At 35.9% G+C, this 22,763-nt stretch overlaps 1 protein-coding gene across 2 annotated transcripts in view; it reads left to right on the forward strand.

The window, feature by feature from the left end:
* The window catches only part of GTF2A1L (general transcription factor IIA subunit 1 like), a gene marked incomplete at both ends in the record, with an annotated part of 48,976 nt that overhangs the window by 18,995 nt on the left and 7,218 nt on the right, over positions 1-22,763 (forward strand). For both annotated transcript variants that reach the window (XM_080812849.1, XM_080812850.1), the window contains 2 exons: positions 20,862-21,122; positions 22,180-22,269. In XM_080812849.1, the coding sequence (XP_080668975.1) occupies positions 20,862-21,122; positions 22,180-22,269 (351 nt within the window). The remainder of the gene's footprint in view (positions 1-20,861; positions 21,123-22,179; positions 22,270-22,763) is intronic.

Below are 22,763 nucleotides of genomic sequence, written 5' to 3' on the forward strand. Positions count from 1 at the left end.
AGTCTCCTTCTCCTACTTCCTCTGCCCCTCCCCCCACTTGTGCTCTCTTTTTTTCTCTCTCTCTCTCAAATAAAATTTTAACAACAACAACAACAACAACAACAAATCACTGGGATGTTAAAAAAATGATCAGGTCTACCCCAAGGAATTTAGATTTAATTAGTCTGGAATGGGTTCTGCTCATTAGTGTTAAAGAACTTTCTGAGGTGCTTGTCATAATGTAGTTGAGATTAGGAGCTATTGACTTAGATCAATGTATGAATGAAATATGGATGGAGTAAGGGGATAAGAGAATATATAACTTTAAGAGCTTTAATTTTTCTTTCAAATCCATTCTGATACTCCTCCAAAAATCATATTAATAGTTAGTTGAATTCAGAATTTAGTTAACTGAGCATGTATTTTTTGAGTCACTGTGTGTCACTCCTAAATATTTCTAAATCAAAGATTTTTAAACTAGATATGATATTTTTCTTTGTAGGAAAAAAGCCAATTTAACAAAATACTTTTTTTGTGTTTGTCAAAATAAGGTATATTTTGTGCCAGAAAAGAGTGGAGTGACATGGGATGCAATTGTACATGGTCAGGTAATATATAATCATTATTGCCACTCATTATGTTATGGTAAATATCTGGATTAAGTTTCTGTTAGGAATTCAAGAAGATGTATGATGCTGTTATGATTATAGGCAATTCAATTTTACATAATGTAGTTTGAAAATGTAAAAAGAATGGGTATTTATTATAGCTTAGGTTTCTCTTCTGTTTATCCCCACATATAGGTATGAAGTTGTTAGTCCTTATAGCAATTAGAAAAACACTGTTCTTTAATTAAAAGAAAGCTTAAATTGAAAGGATTGGAAACTGGATTTGGCCAACAAAGCTTTATCTTGAAGCCTCCTGTGCATTTGTTTATTGTATGACCCAGACAGAAGCCATATACAATTGAAGAGATCTTGGTGAAGATGAAAATCTTGGAAATCAGGAGCTGCCTTGTTTGAGAAGAGAGAAAGAAAATTGAAGCAGTGCCTCTGTCAGATGACGTCATCTGCACTAGAATTGTTGACATTTCTTCACATTCAGCTGGAATTCACAGAAGAATCAGCAGTAACTTTAACATTCAACAGGATAAAAATATGAATGCTTCTCAGGGCAGCTAACATTTGATTTTAATCATCATTTGTATGTTGGCACCATCAAAAAAGTTGCTGTTGTGAAACTTTTTATTATTATTTTTTCTTAGCAAAACTTGGTACTGTCCATCCTCATGGAGCTTCTGAGATGGCTGGCAACAAATGTTTTGCCACTTCATGAAAGAGAGCATTGCTCTCTGTTTCAGCACATGGCATACATTAATGCTAAGACACAGCCAATAATTCTAAAAGAAGTCTCATCTGCTGCCAGGAAACTCAGATACATTAGAGCAAAAGTATTGAATTATTGCCCTTTCCAAGACATTTGTCAAAAAATGTGGGCAAAATGTTAATTTCTTCTTCATGCAGAATTTTTCTTCCTTTTCAAAGGATGATGGTTGAAGTTCTTAATTGATCCTTGGGGAACATTGATTATTTTTGAGAGAGAATGAAAACCCCCTTGTAAGAATTTGACAGAAGTCCATTGCTGATGTATGTAGTGGATGTTTGGCCATATGAAAGACTTAAATCTTTGTATTCATGATCCTGTGGTATCAGTTTTGGATTTTGCTGCAAACCTGCTGGCTATTCTGGTCAAATTACCGCCTTAGAAGAGGAGATTGGAGTCAGATAAGCATAAGAACTTTTCAGTGCTTGGTGAAAGTGCTTCTGAAGTTGAGAACTACAAAACTCTTGTAGTTACTGATATTAAATTTGTATTTGTAATTTTATTCCTCTCCCAAAGTAAACAGGACCTTACTGATTTAAGTAAGATAAGATGATGCTACATGAATTTAATCAGAAGAGTCCTGAAATCTTCAATATTCCTTAATAAGCTTAAACTTTTTTTGCGAAGTACTGTGAGAGTTCTGATTAATTTTGCAACAAAACATCTTGTGGGTTGAGGTTTTCAGTACTTGTCACTATTAATTTATTTTTTTAAAGATTTTATTTATTTATGAGAGAGCATGCATGTAAGCATAAGCAAGGAGAGAGGCAGGTAGAGGGAGAAGGAGGCTCCCTGCTGAGCAAGCAGCCCAATGCAGAACTGGATTCCAGAGCCCAGGGATCATGACCTGAGCTGAAGGCTCACTGTGCTTAACTGAGCCACCTAGGTGTCCCTACTTGTCAGTATTAAAACCAAGAGCAAATTCCAACATGTGATTTAGACCTAGGACCAGCCTAATCATAATTTACTTAAACCAGATTTATTGAGGTGGAATTTATATATGATAAAGTTAATACTTCTGTAGGTACACAGTTTGTTGTTTTTGTTGTTTTTGGTACACAGTTTTTATGTGTACAGTGTGAATTTTTACAAACACAATTATATAACTAGTACCAAGCTGAGCCACAGAACATTTCTGTTACCCCAAAGGGGTTCCTCATGCCCCTTTGTAGTCAGTATCCTCCCTCTGCCTCCATTCTCTGTCCGTCACTCACTGATTTGTTTTCTTTTGGTTTAGGCTTGCCTTTTCCAGAATGTCAAACAACTGGAACCCTACAACATGTAACTCTAGCATAATATATTTGTGATTCATCCATGTTGTTGCATATATTGGTATTCTGTTGTACCACGGTTTGTATATTCATGCACCCTGTGGACATGTGGATTCTTTCTAGTTGTTGGCATTTGTGAATAAAGCTCCTAAAAACATTCACGTATAGTTGTTGTTTTTTGGTGTGGACACAGATTTTCTTTTGAGTAAATACGTAGGAATCTAGGCCATATGATACATGTATGCTTATAAGAAACCAACACACATTACCAAAGTGATCATATTTCCACCAGCAATGTATGGTAGAATTTTTCATTTTTCCTAGCAGCGTATAAGATTTGTAGCTACTTGACATCCTTTCTACTTTAATAGTGTTTTCTGGAGAAGAGAAGGTTGTGGTTTTGATGAAGTGTACTTATTTTTTCCTTTTGATTTCTGTTTATATATCTTAGCGAAAATTTGCAAAGATCTCATGCATCTAAAAAAATTAGAGGTTTTACATTTGGGGCTGTGATCCATGTTGGGTTAATTTTTGTATATAGTGCAAGGTTAGGTTCTTCGTTTTTTGCATGTGAATGTTCATTTGTTTTAGCATCACTTATGGAAAAGACTAGCCTATCTCCATTGAGTTGTCTAAGGTTCATTGAGTGTCTAAAACACTTCACCTTCAATGAAAATCAGTTACCATATGTGTGTTGGTTTATTTCTGGACTTTCATGGTTTCATGAATTCATGTGTCTATCTTTTCAGTCATACCTCACTGTCTTAATTGTGGTAGCTTTATTGTGTGTCTGGATATCAGAGAGTATAAATCTCTCAACTTTGTTCTTTTTCAAAATTGTTTTCGTTATTCTAATTCTTTGCTTTTCCATATAAATGTGAGATTGAGTTTGTAGATTAAAAAAAAGCTGCTAGGACATTGATTTGTGTTGTATCTATAGATCAAGGGGAGAACTGACATCACAATAAAGAGTTTTCCATTTCATAGATAGGACACATTTTCTGTTTAGATCTTTGACTTTTCTCATTAAGTCTTATAGTTCTCAACATACACAGAATGCATGTGTTATTTTTGATCTAAGTATTTTATGGTTTTGGGTGCAATTATAAATAGTACTAAGAGACCTATAAACATCTTAATTCATATTTTATGCTTCATTTGCATCATTTGTAAAAAAATACATATTTTTAAAATATATTTTCAAAGGTAGGGTTATCAAGAAAAAAATTTCCATGGTCCTTTACATACATTGCCACAATAATTTCAAAAGGTTGTGTCAGTTTTCCTGCTACAAGTGCTCTTACTCACTGTATTTTATTACATACTTGATGGTTCATTATCACCATTGGTTGTTTTCTATTTTTTGTATTGTGGTAAAAATTTACCATTTTAACCATTTTTAACTGCATAGTTAGGTGGCAGTAAGTACATTCACATTGCTGTGCAACTATCACCTCCATCCATTTTCAGAACATTTTAGCTTTCCCAAATTGAAACTCTATGCCTGTTAAATAACTCTCCATCCTTCCTTCACCCCATCCTGGGCATCCACCATTCTGTTTTCTATCTCTATGAATTTGACTGTTTTATATACCTCAGAAGTAGAATCAGATGGTGTTCGTTCTTTTGTATCCCTGTCACTTAGTATAATGTCTTTAGTGTTTATTCATGTTGAGGCATCTCTCAGAACTTCCTTTTTTAAGGTTAAAAACTACTCTGTGTTAGGTACATACTGTATTTTATTTATTCAGTCATCTGTCCATGGACATTTGGGTTGCTTATACCCTTTGGCGATTTTGACGAATGCTATTGTAAATTTGGGTGTACAAATATGTCAGGTCTCTGCTTTCAATTATTTGGGGGATATAGAGCCAAATGTGGAATTGCTGGATCATATGGTAATTCTGTTTAAAGTTTTTAGGGAACTACTGTACTATTTTCCATAGTAGCTGTACCATTTTATATTCCCACCAGTGCACCAGGGTTCTGTTTCTCCACATACTCACTAGCACTTGTTAGTTCCTGTTGCTTTACTCCTTTGATAATTGCCATCTTAATGGGTGTGAGGTGGTATCTTACTGTGGTTTTGATTTGCATTTCACTAATTACTAGTGACACTGAACATTTTTTAACATACTTACTGGTTATTTATCTTCTTTGGAGAAATGTCTATTCAAGTGCTTTGTATGTTTTTAAATCAAGTTGTTTTTTTGTTATAGGATTTCTTACATATTTTGGATATTAACTCCTTATATATATATATGGCTTGCAAACATTTTTTTCCATTTTGTGGGTTGTCTTTTCACTCTGTTGATAATGTCCTTGGATACATAAAGATTTTTAAATTTTGGTGAAGGCCATTTTATCTATCCCTCGCGCCTCTTTTTTTTTTTTTTTGGCCTGTGCTTTTGGTATCCTCTTTGAGGAATAATTCCAAATCCAACATCATGAAGATTTTCCCCTATGATTTTTTCTAAGAGTTTTATAGTTTTAGTTCTTTGGTTTAAATCTTTGATCCATTTTGAGTTAATTTTTGTATATAGTATAAGGTAAGGGTCCAACTTCTTTCTTTTGCATGTGGATACCCAGTGTTCCCAGTGCCATTTGTTGAAAGGACTGCCCTTTCCTCATTGAATGGGGAATCATGTAAAAATCTTTTGACCATATAATGTGAGGATTTGTTTCTGGGCTCTTTATGCTTTTCCATTGGTTTGTTGTCTGTCTGTATGCCAACACCACACTGTTTTAACTACTCTAAGTTTTAATATCAGGATGTTTTAGACTTCCAACTTATATCTTCTTTTTCAAGACTGTTTTGGTTATTCAGGGTCCCTTAAGATTTCATATGAATTTTAAGATGGGTATTCTATTTCTACAAAAGAAATAGGGAGGGCACCTGGTTGGCTCAGTTGGTTTAAGCGTCTGCCTTCAGCTCAGGTCAGGGTCCTGGGATTGAGTCCCACATTGGCTTCCTTGCTCATCGGGGAGCCTGCTTCTGCCTCTGCCTCTGCCTCTGTCCCTGCCCCTGCTTGTGCTCTGTCTGTCTGTCTGTCTCTCTCTCTCAAATAAATAAAATCTAAAAAAGAAAGAAATTAGGATTTGGGTTTTGATAGGGATTGTAGTGAATACATAGATAGCTTTGGGTGGCATTAGCAATATTAGCAATATTCACAAAATTCATGTACACAGAATGTCTTCCCATTTATTTCTTGCTTCTTTAACTTCTTTCAGGAAAGTTTTACAGTTTTCAGTGAGCAAGTCTTTGGACTCCTTGGTTATGTTTACTCCTAAGTATTTTATTCTACTTAATGATATGTTAAATGGAGTTGTTTTCTGCACTTTTTTTCAGGCTGTTAATTATTCATGTATAGAAATGCAGCTGATGGTATGTTAATTCTTACCTTTTGCAATTTTGCTGAATTCATTCATTGGTTCTAACATTTTTATGTGTGTGGAATCTTCTGGGTTTTGTATAGGTATGAGATAGTATTACATGCAAATAGATAATATTACTTCTTCCTTTCTAATTTGGATGTCATTTATTTATTTATCTAGCTTAGTTGCCCTGGGTAGGACTTAAAGTACATTGTCGAATAGGAGTGACAAGAGTGGTCACTTTGCCTTGTTCATGATCTTTTTTTTTTTTTTTTTAAATTTTATTTATTTGACAGAGAGAAATCAGAGCTAGGCAGAGAGGCAGACAGAGAGAGGGGGAAGCAGGCTCCTGCCGAGCAGAGAGCCTGATGCGGGGCCCGATCCCAGGACCCTGAGATCATGACCCGAGCTGAAGGCAGAGGCCTAAACCACTGAGCCACCCAGGCGCCCCGCCTTGTTCATGATCTTAAAGGAAAAACATTTGAGTTTTTCAACACTGAGTATGCTCTTAGCTGAGGGCTTCTCATAGATGGCCTTTATTATAGTGAAGCAGTTTCCTTCTAGTCCTAGTTAGAGTGTGTTTTAAAAATCATGAAATGGCATTGAATTTTGTCATATGCTTTTCTGCATCAATTCAGGTGATTGTGTTTACCCCCCTTCATTATGTTAATATGTTGTATTACATTGATTGAATTTTCATATGTTGAGTCATCCCAGCTTCCCAGGAATAAATCCCACTTGGTCATGATATGTGATCTTTTTAGTGTGCTGTTGAATTCTGTTTGTGTTAGTATTTTGTTTAGGATATTTGAGGATTGGTGTTAATTCTTCTTTAAATGTTTGTTAGAATTCTCCAGTGGGGCCATCTGGTTCTGGGCATTTCTTTGTTGAGAGATTTTTGATGACTAATTCTATCTTCTTACAGATCTATTCATGATTCTATTCATGATTCATTTTTGGTAAGTTGTGTGTTTTTAGAAATTTGTTTGTTTCATTTAGGTCATCCAATTTGTTGATATACAGTTCATAGTATTCTCTCATAATTATTTTTATGTAAAATCGGTAGTAATGTTTCATTTCAATTTTAGTTGAGTCTTAATTTTTTCTTAATCAGCGTGGCCAAAAGCTTATCAATTTTGCTAATTTTTTTTGAAGAATGAACTCTTCATTTTGTTGATTTTCTCTATTTTTTTTTCCTATTCTTTATCTCTGCCCTAATTATTATTATTTCTTTCCTTATACTAGCTTCAGGCTTTGTTCTTATTTTCTGGTTCCTTACAGTGTAAATTTAAGTTATTAATTTGAGATCTTTTCTAATGTGAACATTTATAGCTATAAATCTCATTCTTAGCACTGGTTTTGCTGCATCCCATAAGTTTTGTTACGTTGTATTTTCATTTTTATTTGTCTTAAGATACTACCTTTCCATAAAAGATTTTTTGTTTTTGTTTTCAAGTTTTTATTTAAATTCCAGTTAACATAAAATATAATACTAATTTCAGATGTAGAATTTAAGTAATTCATCACTTACATACAACACACAGTGCTCATCACAGCAAGTGTCTTCCTTAATACCCATCACCCATTTAACCACGCCCCCCTGCCCACCTCCCCTCCAGCAACCTTCAGCGTGTTTCCTATAGTTAAGAGTCTGTTTTCTGGTTTGCCTCTCTTTTTTCCTACCCCACAACCGATGTTCATCTGTTTTGTTTCTTAAATTCCACATATGAGTGAAATCATATGGTATTTGTTTTTCTCCAACTTATTTTGTTTAGCATAATCCTCTCTAGTTCCATTCATATCATTGAACATGGCAAGATGTCATTCTTTTGGATGGCTGAGTAATACCCCATTGTATGTATGTATACACACACACACACACACACACACACACACAGATAGATAAAGAAGACCCATTCATCATGTGGTGGACATTTAGGCTCTTTCCATAATTTGGCTTTTGTTGATAATTCTGTTATAAGCATCGAGGTGCATGAATCCCTTCAAATCAGTGTTTTTGTATTCTTTGGGTAAATACCTAGTGGTGTAATTGCTGGATTATAGGGTAGTTCTATTTTTACCTTTTCAAAGGATCTCCATGCTGTTTTCTAGTGGCTGCACCAGTTTCCATTCCCATCAACAGTGTGAGAGGTTTCCTGTTTCTCTACATCCTCACCAATACCTGTTGTTTCCTGTGTTGTTGATTTTAGCCATTCTAACAGTTGTGAGGTGGTATCTCATTGTAGTTTTGATTTGTATTTCCCTGATGAATGATATTCAGTGTCTTTTCCTATGTCAGCCATTTGTATGTCTTCTTTGGAAAAATGTCCATGTCTTCTACCCATTTTTTAAACTGGATTATTTGGTTTTTGGGTATTGAGTTTATAAGTTCTTTAAAGATTTTGGGATACTGACCTGTTATCAGGTACATCATTTGCAAGTATCTTCTCCAATTCCATGGGTTACCTTTTAGTTTTGTTGATTGCTTCCTTCACTGGGCAGAAGGTTTTTATTTTTATGAAGTCCCAATATTTATTTTTGCTTTTGTTTCCCTTGCCTCAGGAGATGTATCTAATAAGAAATTGATATGGCCGATGCCAAGAGGGTTATTGCCTGTGTTCTCCTCTAGGATATTGATGGTTTCCTGTTTCACATTTGTCTTTCATCCATTTTTTATTTATTTTTGTGTATGGAAGTGGTCCAGTTTCATTCTTTTGCATTCTTTTGCATGTTGCTGTGCAGTTTTCCCAATGCTGTTTGTTGAAAAGACTGTCTGTTTTCCCATTGGATATTCTTTCCTGCTTTGTTGAAAATTAGTTGACCACCACATTAATAAAAGAAAGGATAAGAACCATGTGATCCTCTCAATAAAGAACAAAGAACAAAGAACAATTTTCATTCATGATAAAAACCCTCAACAAAGAAGGGATAGAGGGAACATACCTCAACATAATAAAGGGCATATATGAAAAACCCACAATTAATATCATCCTCACTGGGGAAAAACTGAGAACTTTTCCTCTGATGTCAGGAATAGGACAGGGATGTCTACTCTCACCACTGTTACTTAGCATGGTATTAGAAGTTTTGGCCTCAGCAATCAGACAAAAAGAAAAGGAATCCAAATCAGCAAGGAAGAAGTCAGTTTTACTGTTCGTGGATGACATGATACTCCATAAAAAACCGAAAAGTTTCCATCAAAAAATTGCTAGTACTGCTATATGAATTCAACAAAGTCTTAGGATACAAAATCAACATGCAGAAATCTGTTGAATTTCTTTTTTTAAAAATTAACATATAATTTATTATTTGCTTCAGGGGTATAGGTCTGTGAATCATCAGTCTTAAACCATTTGCAGCACTCATCATAGCACATACCCTCCCCAATGTCCATAACCCAGCCACCCTATCCCTCCCCTTTCACCCCGCCAACCCTCAATTAGTTTCCTGAGATTAAGAGTCTCTCATGGTTTGTCTCCTTCCTGATCCCATCTTGTTTCATTTTTTCCTTCCGTGCCCCCCACGACCCCCCACCCTGCCCCTCAAATTCCCTCATATCAGAGAGATCATGTGATAATAGTCTTTCTCTGACTTATTTCACTTAGCATCATACCCTCTAGTTCTATCCACATTGTTGCAAATGGCAAGATTTCGTGTTTTTTTCAATGGCTGCATAGTATTAAATTGTATATATATACCACATCTTCTTTATCCATTCATCTGTTGATGGACATCTAGGTTCTTTCCATAGTTTGGCTATTGTGGACATTGCTGCTATAAACATTTGGGTGCACGTGCCCCTTCAGATCACTACATTTGTATCTTTAGGGTAAATACCCAGTAGTGCAATTGCTGGTCATAGGGTAGCTCTGTTTTCAATTTTTTGAGGAACCTCCATACTGTTTTCCAGAGTGGGTACACCAGCTTGTATTCCCACCAACAGTGTAAGAAGGTTCCCCTTTTCTCCACATCCTCACCAACATCTGTTGTTTCCTGACTTGTTAATTTTAGCCGTTCTGACTGGTTTGAGGTGGTTTCTCACTGTTGTTTTGATTTGTATTTCCCTGATGCTGAGTGATATTGAGCACTTTTTCATGTGTCTGTTGGCCATTTGGATGTATTCTTTGCAGAAATGTCTGTTCATGCATTTTGCCTATTTCTTGATTGGATTATATGTTCTTTGGGTGTTGAGTTTGATAAGTTCTTTATAGATTTTGGATACTAGCCCTTTATCTGATATGTCATTTGTGAATATCTTCTCCCATTCTGTCAGTTTTCTTTTGGTTTTGTTGACTGTTTCCTTTGCTGTGCAAAAGCTTTTGATCTTGATGAAGTCCCAATCGTTCATTTTTGCCCTTGCTTCCCTTGCCTTTGGTGATGTTTCTAGGAAGAAGTTGCTGTGGCTGAGGTCGAAGACATTGTTGCCTGTGTTCTCCTCAAGGATTTTGAGGGATTCCTGTCTCACATTGAGGTCTGTTATCCATTTTGGGTCTATTTTTGTGTGTGGTGTAGGAAATGGTCCAGTTTCATTCTTCTGCATGTGGCTGTCCAATTTTCCTAACACCATTTGTTGAAGACACTGTCTTTTTCCCATTGGACATTCTTTCCTGCTTTGTGGGAGATTAGTTGACCATAGAGTTGAGGGTCCATTTCTGGGCTCTCTATTCTATTCCATTGATCTACGTGTCTGTTTTTGAGCCAGTACCATACTGTCTTGATGATTGCAGCTTTGTAATAGAGCTTGAATTCTGGAATTGTGATGCCACCAACTTTGGCTTTCTTTTTCAACATTCTTCTGGCTATTCAGGGTCTTTTCTTGTTCCATATACATTTTATGATTATTTGTCCCATTTCTTTGAAAAAAATTGATGGTATTTTGATAGGGATTGCGTTAAGGTATAGATTGCTTTAGGTAGCATAGACATTTTCACAATATTTTTTCTTCTAATTTTGATGAAAAATTAATTTTGATGATCTTGAGATATGTACCCTCTATGCCTACACTTTGAAGAGTTTTGGTCAAGAAAGGATGCTGTACTTTGTCAAATGCTTTTTCAGCATCTATTGAGAGTATCCTATGGTTCTTGTTCTTTCTTTTATTAATGTATCACATTGATTGATTTGCACTTGTTGAACCAAACTTGCAGTCCAGGAATAAATCCCACTTGGTCGTGGTGAATAATCCTTTTAATGTACCGTTGGATCCTATTAGTAACTAGTATTTTGGTGAGAATTTTTGCATCTGTGTTCATCAAGGATATTGGTCTGTAATTCTCCTTTTTGATGAGGTCTTTGTCTGGTTTTGGGATCAAAGTAATGCTGGCTTCATGAAATGAGTTTGGAAGTTTTCCTTCCATTTCTATTTTTTGGAACAGTTTCAGGAGAAAGGTATTAATTCTTCTTTAAATGTTTAGTAGAATTCTCCTGGGAAGCCATCTGGCCCTGGGCTCTTTTTTGTTGGGAGATTTTTGATGACTGCTTCAATCTCCTTACTGGTTATGGGTCTGTTAAGGTTTTCTGTTTCTTTCTGGTTCAGTTTTGGTAGTTTATGTCTCTAGGAATGCATCCATTTTCTTCCAGATTGTCAAATTTGCTAGTGTATAGTTGCTCATAATATGTTCTTATAATTGTATTTCTTTGGTGTTGGTTGTGATCTCTCCTATTTCATTTGTGGTTTTATTAATTTTGATCCCTTCTCTTTTCTTTTTGATAAGTCTGGCCAGCGGTTTATCAATCTTATTAATTCTTTCAAAGAACCAGCTCCTAGTTTTGTTGATGTGTTCTACTGTTCTTTTGCTTTCTATTTCATTGATTTTTGCTCTGATCTTTATTATTTCTCTGCAGGATTTAGGCTTTCTTTGCTATTCTTTCTCCAGCTCCTTTATTTATTTATTTATTTGTCAGAGAGAGTGAGCACAGGCAGACAGAGAGGCAGGCAGAGGCAGAGGGAGAAGCAGGCTCCCTGCTGAGCAAGGAGCCCGATGTGGGACTCGATCCCAGGACCCTGGGATCATGACCTGAGCCGAAGGCCGCTGCTTAACCAACTGAGCCACCCGGGCGTCCCTCTCCAGCTCCTTTAGGTGTAGGGTTTGGTTGCGTACTTGAGACCTGTCTTGTTTCTTGAGAAAGGCTTGTATTGCTATATACTTTTCTCTCAGGACCACCTTTGCTGAGTCCCAAAGATTTTGAACAGTTGTGCTTTCATTTTCATTTGTTTCCATGAATTTTTTTCGTTCTTCTTTAATTGCCTGCTTGACCATTCATTCTTTAGTAGGATGCTCTTTAGCCTCCATGTATTTTAGTTCTTTCCAACTTTCCTCTTGTGGTTCAGTTATAGTTTTGAAGCATTGTGGTCTGAAAATATGCATGGAATGATCCCAATCTTTTGGTACCAGCTGAGATCTGATTGGTGACCCAGGATGTGATCTATTCTGGAGAATGTTCCATGAGCACTAGAGAAGAATGTGTATTCTGTTGCTTTGGGATGGAGTGTTCTAAATATATCTGTGATGTCCATCTAGTCCAGTGTGTCATTTATTTCCTTTATTTCCTTACTTCCATTCCTTATTTCCTTATTTCCATTTCCGTGAGGGGGGGGGGTGTTAAAGTCCTATGCTTTTATTGTATTATTGTTGATGTGTCTCTTTCATTGTGTTATTAATTGGTTTATATAATTGGCTGCTCCCATATTAGGGGATTAAATTAGGGAATTAAATTAAATAACTAGTAAATTAGATATTTAAAATTGTTAGATTTTGTTGGACAGACCTTTTAAGTATGATAGAGGGTCCTTCCTCATATCTTATTATAGTCTTTGGCTTAAAATCTAATTTATCTGATACAAGGATTGCCACTCCAGCTTTCTTTTGATGTCCATTAGCATGGTAAGTTGTTTTCCACCCCCTCACTTTAAATCCTGAGTTGTCTTTGGGTCTAAAATGAGTCTCTTGCAGACAGCATTTCTATGGGTCTTTTTTTTTTTTTTTTAATCCATTCTGATACCATGTGTCTTCTGATTGGGGCATTTTAGCCCATTTAGCTCAGGGTAAGTATTGAAAGATATGAATTTGCTGCCATTTTATTGCCTGTAAGGTGACTGTTACTGTATATTGTCTCTGTTCCTTTCAGGTCTGTTACTTTTAGGCTCTCTCTTTGCTTAGAGGACCCCTTTCGATATTTCCTGTAGGGCTGTCTTGGTGTTTGCAAATTCTTTTAATTTTTGTTTGCCCTGGAAGCTTTTTATCTCTCCTTCTATTTTCAATGACAGTCTTGTTGGATATAGTATTCTTGGCTGCATATTTTTCTCATTTGGTGCTTTGAATATATCATGCCAGTCCTTTCTGGCCTGCCAAGTCTCTGTGGATAAAAGTATATGTTACAGACCTCTTGTATGTTACAAACCTCTTGTTCCAAGCTGCTTTCAGGATTTTCTCTTTGTCACTGAGGCTTGTAAGTTTTACTATTAGATGACGGGGTGTGGACTTATTTTTATTGATTTTGAGGGGGATTCTCTGTGCCTCCTGGATTTTGATGCTTGTTCCCTTTGCCAAATTAGGGAAATTCTCTGCTATAATTTGCTCCAATATACCTTCTGCCCCCCCTCTTTCTTTTTCTTCTGGGATCACAATTATTCTAATATTGTTTCATCTTATGGTATCACTTATCTCTTGAATTCTCTTCTCGTGGTCCAGTAGTTGTTTGTTTCTCTTTTTCTGTTTTTCTCAGCTTCTTTATTCTCCATCATTTGGTCTTCTATATCACTAATTCTCTCTTCTGCCTCATTTATCCTAGCAGTAAGAGCCTCCATTTTTTATTGCATCTCATTAATAGCTTTTTAAAATTTCAACCTGGTTGGATTTTAATTCTCCAGAAAGGGATTTTATTTATCCAGAAAGAGATTTTCTAGTATCTTTTTTCAAGCCCGGCTAGATCCTTGATAATTGTCATTCTGAACTCTAGTTCTGACATATTACTAATGTCCATATTGACTAGGCTCATAGCCATTGGTACTGTCTCTTGTTCTTTTTTGGTGGTGAGTTTTTCTGCCCTGTCATTTTATCCAGATAAGAATAGATGGATGAGAGAACAAAATGCTAAAAGGGTAGCAACAACCCCAGAAAAATATACACTAACCGAATCATAAGAGACTGAAACCGGGGGAAGAAGAAAGGAAGAAAAAAAGAAAAAAAAAAGATATATATATATATATTAGATTGGTGAATAGAACAGAGCCACACACTTGATTTGGGTCTGTTAGAAGAAACTAACTCCCAAAATTTTAAAGAAAGAAAAACTTACAATTATACAAAAATAAGGGTAAATATGATGAAGGGATGGAATATGACTGTAAAGATGAAAATTTAAAAATATTCTAAAAAAGGAATTAAGAAGTTGGTTGAAAAAAGAAAAAAAAGGGGGAAGGAATGTGATCAGGCTGGAGACTAGAACAAAGCCATGTGCTAGATTTAGGGTATATTTTAATCTATTAGAAGAAAATTTATCCCAAAATTTTAAAGAAAGAAAAACCTATATGTACACAAAAAATAAGTTAAATACAATGAGGGGATAAAATATGACTATAACAATGAAAATTTTAAAAGATTTTTAAAAAGGCATTGATAAATAGTTAAAAAAACATTAAAAGGAAAGAGAAAAAAATAAGAAATAAATAAAATTTATAAAATTTAACTTTGAAAGACTAAAGGATCATGGGGAAAAAGCCATGAATTCTATGTGTTGCTTTCCCCTACCTCTGGAATTCTGCAGTTCTCATTGATTGGTGAACTTGGTCTTGGCTGGATGTTCTTGCTCATCTTCTGGGGGAGGGGTCTGTTGCAGTGATTCTCAAATGTCTTTGCCCAAGGTAGAATTGCACTGCCCTTGACAGGGGTCAGGCTAAGTAATCTGCTCGGGTTTGCTCTCAGGAGCTTTTGTTCCCTGAATGCTTTCCATACAGCTTTGGAGGATGGGAATGAAAATGGCAGCCTCCCAGTTTCAGGCCTGGAGGAGCTGAGAGGTTGGGCACCACTCCTCAGTGTACCCTCAGAGAAAAGCAGTCAGTCACTCCCATCTCCCTGGTCCCCGGCTGCACTCCATTCTCACCCAGCCTGTGATGGAGCATTTCTATCTCCAGTGCATGGCCCCATTTGGAGTCTCCAAACACAGCAGATTCCTGCCATGCACTCCTGCACCACTCCTCCCAGAGGAGGAAGGTGAGTCTACCCGGATCTGTTGCTTGTTGGGTCCCTGCTCGAAGAGCCGTGATCTGACTGTCCCTCAGATCATGGTTTTAGGTGACCCCGAGCTGAGAGCCACTCGGCTCTGTCTCTGTAGCTGGCCTCCCCATTTTGATACCTGGGAGCTCTGCACATTCAGACACCCCTGGTCTTTTTGTGACCCTGTGGGTCTTGAGACCACACTGTCCCCACAAGGGATCCACACTCCACTTAGCCTCTGGAGTGATGTCCCTCAGTGGAGCAGACCTCTGAAAATTCTAATTTTGTGCTCTGCTACTCTACCACTTGCCAGGAGCCGGCCACTCCCCCGTGGTCTCTCTTTCCGTATATTGCTTCGGATTCACTTCTGTGCACATCCTGCCTTCCAGAAAGTGGTCAATTTTCTATTCCTAGAATTGCTGCTCTTCTTCTCTTTGCTCTCCTGTTGAGTTTGTAGGTGTTCAGAATGGTTTAATAACTATCTAGCTGAACGCCTGGGACCTGATGATATCTAGCTCTCATACTCCTTTGCCATCTTGCTCCTCCCTCCTCTGTTGCATTTCTATACACTAATAATGAAGCAGCAGAAAGAGAAATCAAGGAATCAATTCTATTTATAATTGCACCAAAAACGGTAAGATACCTAGGAATAGACCTAAACAAAGAAGTTCTAAAAATTATAAAAACACTTCTAAAAGAAATTGAAGATGACACAAAGAAATGGAAACACATTCCAAGTAATGAATTGGAAGAACAAATATTGTTAAAATGTATATACTACCCAAAGCAATCTACACATTTAATGTAATCCCTATCAAAATGCCAACTGCATTTTTCACAGAGCTAGAACAAACCACCCTAAAATTTGCATAGAACCTCCAAGATCCCAAATAGCTAAAACAGTCTTGGAAAAGAAAAGGAAAACTGGGAGCATCACAATTCCTGACTTCAAGTTATATTAGGAAGCTGTAGTGATCAAGACAGTATGGTGCTGGCACAAAAACAGACATATAGATCAATGGAAAAGAATAGAAAACCTAGAAATAAACCCACAACTATATGATCAAGATTGATTTTTTATTTCTTTTTTATTTCTTCTTTGACCCATTGATTTTTTGAGTCTGTAGTTTAATTTCCATATCTTGTGTGTTTTCCTTCTATTATGATCAGAAAAGATACCTTGTGTGATTTTAGTCTTTTTATTAAGATTTGTTTTGTGGCCTAAAATGTGGTCTTTCTTAGAGAATGTTCTGTGTGTATTTGAGAATGAGAATAATGTGTATCCTGCTATTGTTGGGTGGCATGTTTTATATGTCTTTTAGGTCCAATTGGCCTATAATATTCAAGTTCTTTATTTCCTTGTTGCTATTTTGTTTGGTTCTATTCATTATTGGAAGTGGGGAATTGAAGTTTCATACTAGTATCATAAAGGTATCTATTTCTCAAATTCTATCACTGTTACATGTATTTAGGAGCTATAATGTTTGGTGCTGATATGTTTATAATTGTCAAATCTTCTTGGTGAATTGATTCTTTTTTGATTGTATGATGTTTTTCTTTGTTTCTTCTAATAGCGTTTGGCTTAAAGTCTATTTTGTCTGATAGTAGCATATCCCAATTCTTTTGGTTGGTATTTGCATGAAGTGTCTTTTTCCATGCTTTTACTTTCAACCTATGTGCATCCTTAGCTCTAACGTGAGTTTCTTGTAGACAACATATAGTTAGATCCTGTTTTTTATCCATTCTGCCAATTTATGTCTTTTGATGAGGAGCTTAATCCATTTACATTTAAAGTAATAACTGATGGAGTAGGACTTTAGCCATTTCGTTACTTGTTTCCTCTGTGTCTTTTAGCTTTTTTGTGCCACATTCCCTCCCTTACCGCCTTCCTTTGTGTTTAGTTGATTTTCTTGTAGTGACACATTTCGATTCCCTTTTCATGTCCATTTGTGTATATTCTATAGATATTTTCTTCTTGGTTACCATGGGGATTACTTGTGGTATGTTAAAGTTATTACGGTCTTGAAGTGATACCAAGTCAACTTCAGTCTCTTATAAAAATTCTGCTCCTCTTCAGCTCTGCCTTCCCTTACTTTGTTAATGATATCCCAAGTTACATCTTTATATATTGTGTTCCATTAATATAGATCTATAATAATAAATGCTTTCATGCTTTTGTCTTTTAAATCTTGTTCAGGAATAAGTAGAATTACAAACAAAATTATAATACTAGTTTTTGTATTTTTTGTATTTTTACATTTCTTTATGTATTTACCAGAAAACTTTTTATTTTTGTATGGTTTTGAGTTATTGTCTGGTTTCCTTTCATTTTAACTTAAAGGAGCCTTTAAATTAAAGCCTTTAGGGATTTAATTTAAAGCCTTTAAATTAAAGCCTTTCATTTTAATTTAAAGGAGCCTTTAAATTAAGCCTTTAGGGAGCCTTGTGGGGCAGGTCCAGTGGCAAAAAACTCCTTCAGCCTTTATCTTAGAATCCTTTAATTTTTCACGCATTTTTACAGGATGGTTTTGCCGGATATAGAATTCCCACTTGACATTCTTTTCTTTCAGAACTTTAAATATATATCATCCCACAGCCTTCTGGCCTTCAAAGTTTCTGCTGAGAAATCTGCATGTTACCTTATTGAGGATCTCTTGTATGTGATGAGTTTCTTTTCTGTTGCTGCTTTAATTAGTGCTGTTTTTATTTTTATTTTTTAAGATTTAAAAATTTTTTATTACTTGTTTTGCTGCAATGACCATTTATTGAGTGTTTCTGTAAAGTAGGCACTGTGCTAGATATTCACATAGACACAGAACACTCAAAACTATATGAACTAGGTCTGATTTAAATAGACCACCTCCCCAACCTCTCCTCTACATGTTTACTTTTGGGACAGTCTTGTGCTTATTCTTAAGGAGCATTCTTGCAACTTGTGCCTGGAGTCACAGGGAAGTGAAGGATATTCCCTTATTGGTTTCATGGTGTTAGCTCTAAGACACCTCTGCTCATATATAACCTGGAAATCACACCCCTAACTCAAGCTAGTCTGTCTTTACAGATTTTGTGGGGGAAAAGTCCGCTAATTTCCACACTCACCTGATCCTGTTTTCTTTATCACAATTCCCTGCATTTCCTAGTTTCAATTATGACTGAAAGCAGCGCACCACAATCACATGAGCATAGCTTCTCAGAGTGCTTCCCTCTCCACAGAGGAGGCAGCCTTCATCTCTCCAAGGAGGTCAAGAGCTCATTAGACTTCTTCCCACTTAGTAGATGTACAGACTCTTAAAAACTGGGCAATTTTTTTGTTATGTTGAGCCCTGGGTATTATGAGTAAGTGATGAATCACTGAATTCTACTCTTGAAACAAATAGTACACTAAATGCTGAGTAGAATTTAAATAAAAACTTTAAAAACCCACAAAACATAAGTTCAATGGGGCAACTTTTGGAAACGTCTCTAAAATTTGAAGTAAATATTTAAATTAATTAGTGCTGTTTAAAATTTCAATTTCTAATCATTTATTGCTACTACAAAATTTTTTTTAATTTATTATTTATTTATATTTATTTATTTATTTGACAGACAGAGATCACAAGTAGGCAGAGAGTCAGGCAGAGAGAGAGAGAGGAGGAAGCAGTCTCCCTGCTGAGCAAAAGCCCGATGCCGAGCTCAATCCCAGGACCCTGGGATCATGACCTGAGCCAAAGGCAGAGGTTTTAACCCACCGAGCCACCCAGGCACCCCCAAAATTAATTTTTTAAACTGACTTATTTCAGTCTGAATGTTGGTGTTCCTCTTCCCCTCAATTTATTGTTGAAATCCTAACCCCCAAAGATGGTGGTGGTTAGGAGGTTGGGTCTTTTGGCATGATTAGGTCAGAGTGGAGCCCTTACAAGTGGGACAAATTGCCTTACAAAAGAGACCCTATACAGAACTCTCTAGCCTCTCTGCCATGTGAAGACACAGTGAGAAGACACTGCCTGTGAACTAGAAAGTGGGTTCTCACCAGATACTGAATCTATTTGTGCTTTGATCTTGAACTTCCCAGCCTCTAAAACTGTGAGAAATTAATTTCCATTGTTTATAAGCTACCTAGCCTATGGTATGTTGTTATAGCAGCTCAAATGGCTGAAGACAATTTCCTTATCCTTTTAGTATCTTCAGAATTTATGGCAAAACCACTTCTTTAATCCCTGATAGTGTTTATTTGTTTTTTCTTTCTCTTTCTTTGTCAGTCTGGCTAAAAGCTTATCAATTTTATTGATCTTTTTAAAGAATGAACTTTTGGTCTAACTTTCTCAATATTTTTCTATTCTCAATTTTATTTATTTCTCTTTTTATTGTTTTCTTTCTTGCCAGGAGCTTAATTCAGTCTTTTTACTTTCTTATGGTAGAATTTTGGGCCATTGATTTGAAACTTGATTCTTTTTTTTTTTTTTTAAGATTTTATTTATTTATTTGAGAGACAGAGAGAGAGAGAGACAGAGTGAGAGAACATGAGAGGGGAGGTCAGAGTGAGAAGCAGACTCCCCATGGAGCTGGGAGTCTGATGTGGGACTCAATCCCAGGACTCCAGGATCATGACCTGAGCTGAAGGCGGTTGCTTAACCAACTGAGCCACACAGGCACCCGAAACTTGATTCTTTTTGAATATAATCATGTAATGTTGTAAATTTCCCTCTAGGCACTGCTTTAGCTACATTTCATAAGTTTTGAAGTGTTATGTTTTTGTTTATATTCAATTAAAATTATGTTCTGCTTTCCCTCATGACTTAACTCTTTGACCCATGGGTATTTAGAAATGTGTTAATTTTTAAATATTAGAAGATTTTCCAGATCTTTCTGTTACTGATTTCAGGTTTAATTCCTTTGCGCTTAAAGAACATTGTGTGTGTTAAATTTGTCAGGATTTATTTTAGCAGAATACGGTCCATTTTGGTGAACATTTTGTGTGCTCTTTAAAAAAGTGTGCCTTTTGCTATTTTGGGATTGAGTATTCTATAAATGTCAATTAGGCTAAATTGTTTTATTGTGTTTTTCATGTCTTTTATATCCTTACTAAATTTCAGTCTATTTTTCTATTGTTCACTGCAAGAGGAATGTTAAATCTCCAACTATAATTATAGATTTGTCTGTTTCTCTTTTCATTTCTGTCAGTTTTGATTTCTTTTTGTCCTTTTGTGCTTGGCTTATTTCAGCTAGTATAATCCTTTATGTTTTTTTAATTTATCCATTGAGCATGATATCACTTTACTTTCTACTTCATTGAATTACTGTTTAAAATAAAACAAAAGAGTTAAAACGTAACAAGTACTGTATAAATTTAAGGTGGTATATATAAAAGCCAGCAGTTACTACCCGGAACTAGTAAACTCATTTGTTGTCTATGTATGAATGTGAGTGGGTTTACTTTATTTATGATTTAAACCTTACCCCCGTGTTGCATAGAAATGCTGAAATTGTTCTAAAGTAAAAAATTAAGGAACATACATAGGAAAGAAAATAAATATAGAAAAGAAATATATTTTAAGATTATTATGAAATGTTTAACTAATTTTATATTTTGTGTGATAAAATGTTTTATACACCTTTTTGACTTGAAAAACTTTACTGAATTTCTTTCTCTTTCTAGGATTCTAATTCTCAGACGGATTTAAGCATTCAGGTAACTGATGATGATATTAATGAAATAATTCAAATAGATGGAACTGGTGATACATCTTCCAATGACGAAATAGGAAGTACAAGAGAAGTAGATGAAAACGAATTTCTAAGGATTATTGATGCAGGAGACCTGAAGGTACTTGAAGAAGAAGCTGACAGTATATCAAATGAAGCTTCAACTGCCAACAGTAGTGATAACGAAGATCCTCAAACAGACATTGTAGAAGAGGTGAGGATCACTTTTGAGCTGAAACTTTTTTTAAAATTAAATTTACAGCATTTGTACTTTAGTATACTTTAAATACACTTTATTATTTAATATATTTTAATCAAGAGGAATCACAATTAAGATTAACTCTGTCTTTAGTCTTTTAAAATGAGACTTATTTGTACCCTAGTATTTAAACTTTTTTTCTTAAACTGTAATTCAAACTAGTATTAAGTATTTGGGAATTGGCTACTATATTTGTTGGTCTTAACTGGATATAGTGGGAGGTTTAGAGGGCAGGAGTGGAGGTACAGAAGGCAGCCAGGTTGGAAGCATATAGTATCTGCTCTGATTCTAATAAATGCAGTACATTTTTGTGGAATGTGGTAAGTAGTACTAACTATCATTTATGGTGGCCTTAGGGATATGCCAGATACCACACTAAGTCTTACCTGCTTTATGTTATTTAACATTCCCACAGCCCTATGGGTCTTATTATTGCCCTCATTTAACAGATGAGAAAACTGAGATATGAAGAGTTTTAGTATATTGACGAAGGTCACTCTTATAGTTACCAAGTGTCCAAGCTGGGATTCAAACTCAGGCTATTTGACTTTTTAAGTACAATACTATTCTCTTTCCAAGTAACTTCCTCCCTCCCTTCCTCCCTTCCTCCTTCCGTTCATTCCTTCTTTCCTTCTTTCTCTCTTTCTTTCTTTCTTACTTTCCTTCTCCCTCTCTCTCCCTGTCCCTCCCTCCCTCCCTCCCTCCCTTCCTTCCTTCCTTCCTTCCTTCCTTCCTTCCTAAGATTTTATTTATTTCTTTGAGAGAGAGAGCATGGACACAGCAGAGAGCACAAGCAGGGAGGAGAGGGAGAAGTGGGTTCCCTGTGGGCAGGGAGCCTGATGGGGGGCCTGATCCCAGGACCCTGAGATCATGACCTGAGCCGAAGGCAGATGCTTAACTGACAGAGCCACCCAGGCACCCCACCAAGTGCCTTCATTTCTATATGTATCTCTGTCTTTAAAAAATTCACAGCATCATGAAATTCCTTACTGTGACCATCTTTCATCTTTAGGACCCTTTAAATTCTGGAGATGACGTTAGTGAGCAGGATGTGCCAGACCTGTTTGACACGGATAATGTAATTGTCTGCCAGTATGACAAGGTGCTGTATTCACCTTTTGAACTGTGGGTTTATTAATTGCATTTATGGTAGAAAGGTATGTAAAATGATGGACAATATGATGGTGAATTACAATCCATAGTTAATCCTGAAAAAGCTAGTTAATTATATATATTTTGTGTCTTAACATTGTGCTGTGTGGTCTCAGGGATACAAAAAAAGTGATAGTTCTTAAGGAGGTAACAATCTTATTGAAACAAGATGTTTCTATATGTAATGAAAGAATGGCATATAATAAGATGGTAGGTAAATCAGAAGCTAAAATCTGTGACAGGCAAATCAAATGCTAAAGTATGTGGCATATAAATCAAATGCTAAAATACATGGCATATAAATCAAATAGTAAGATGAGTGGTGCAGGCGGTAAGTCCAAAAAGTAGCTAGGAAATATAAGAAATCATTTGTAGTTGGAGTTCTCCACAAATCTTCATGGGTGATGTGGAGCTTTGAAACAGGCCTTAAATGATTTGTAAGAT

This window comes from Martes martes (genome assembly GCF_963455335.1).
Source record: "Martes martes genome assembly, chromosome: 9".
NCBI lineage: Eukaryota > Metazoa > Chordata > Mammalia > Carnivora > Mustelidae > Martes > Martes martes.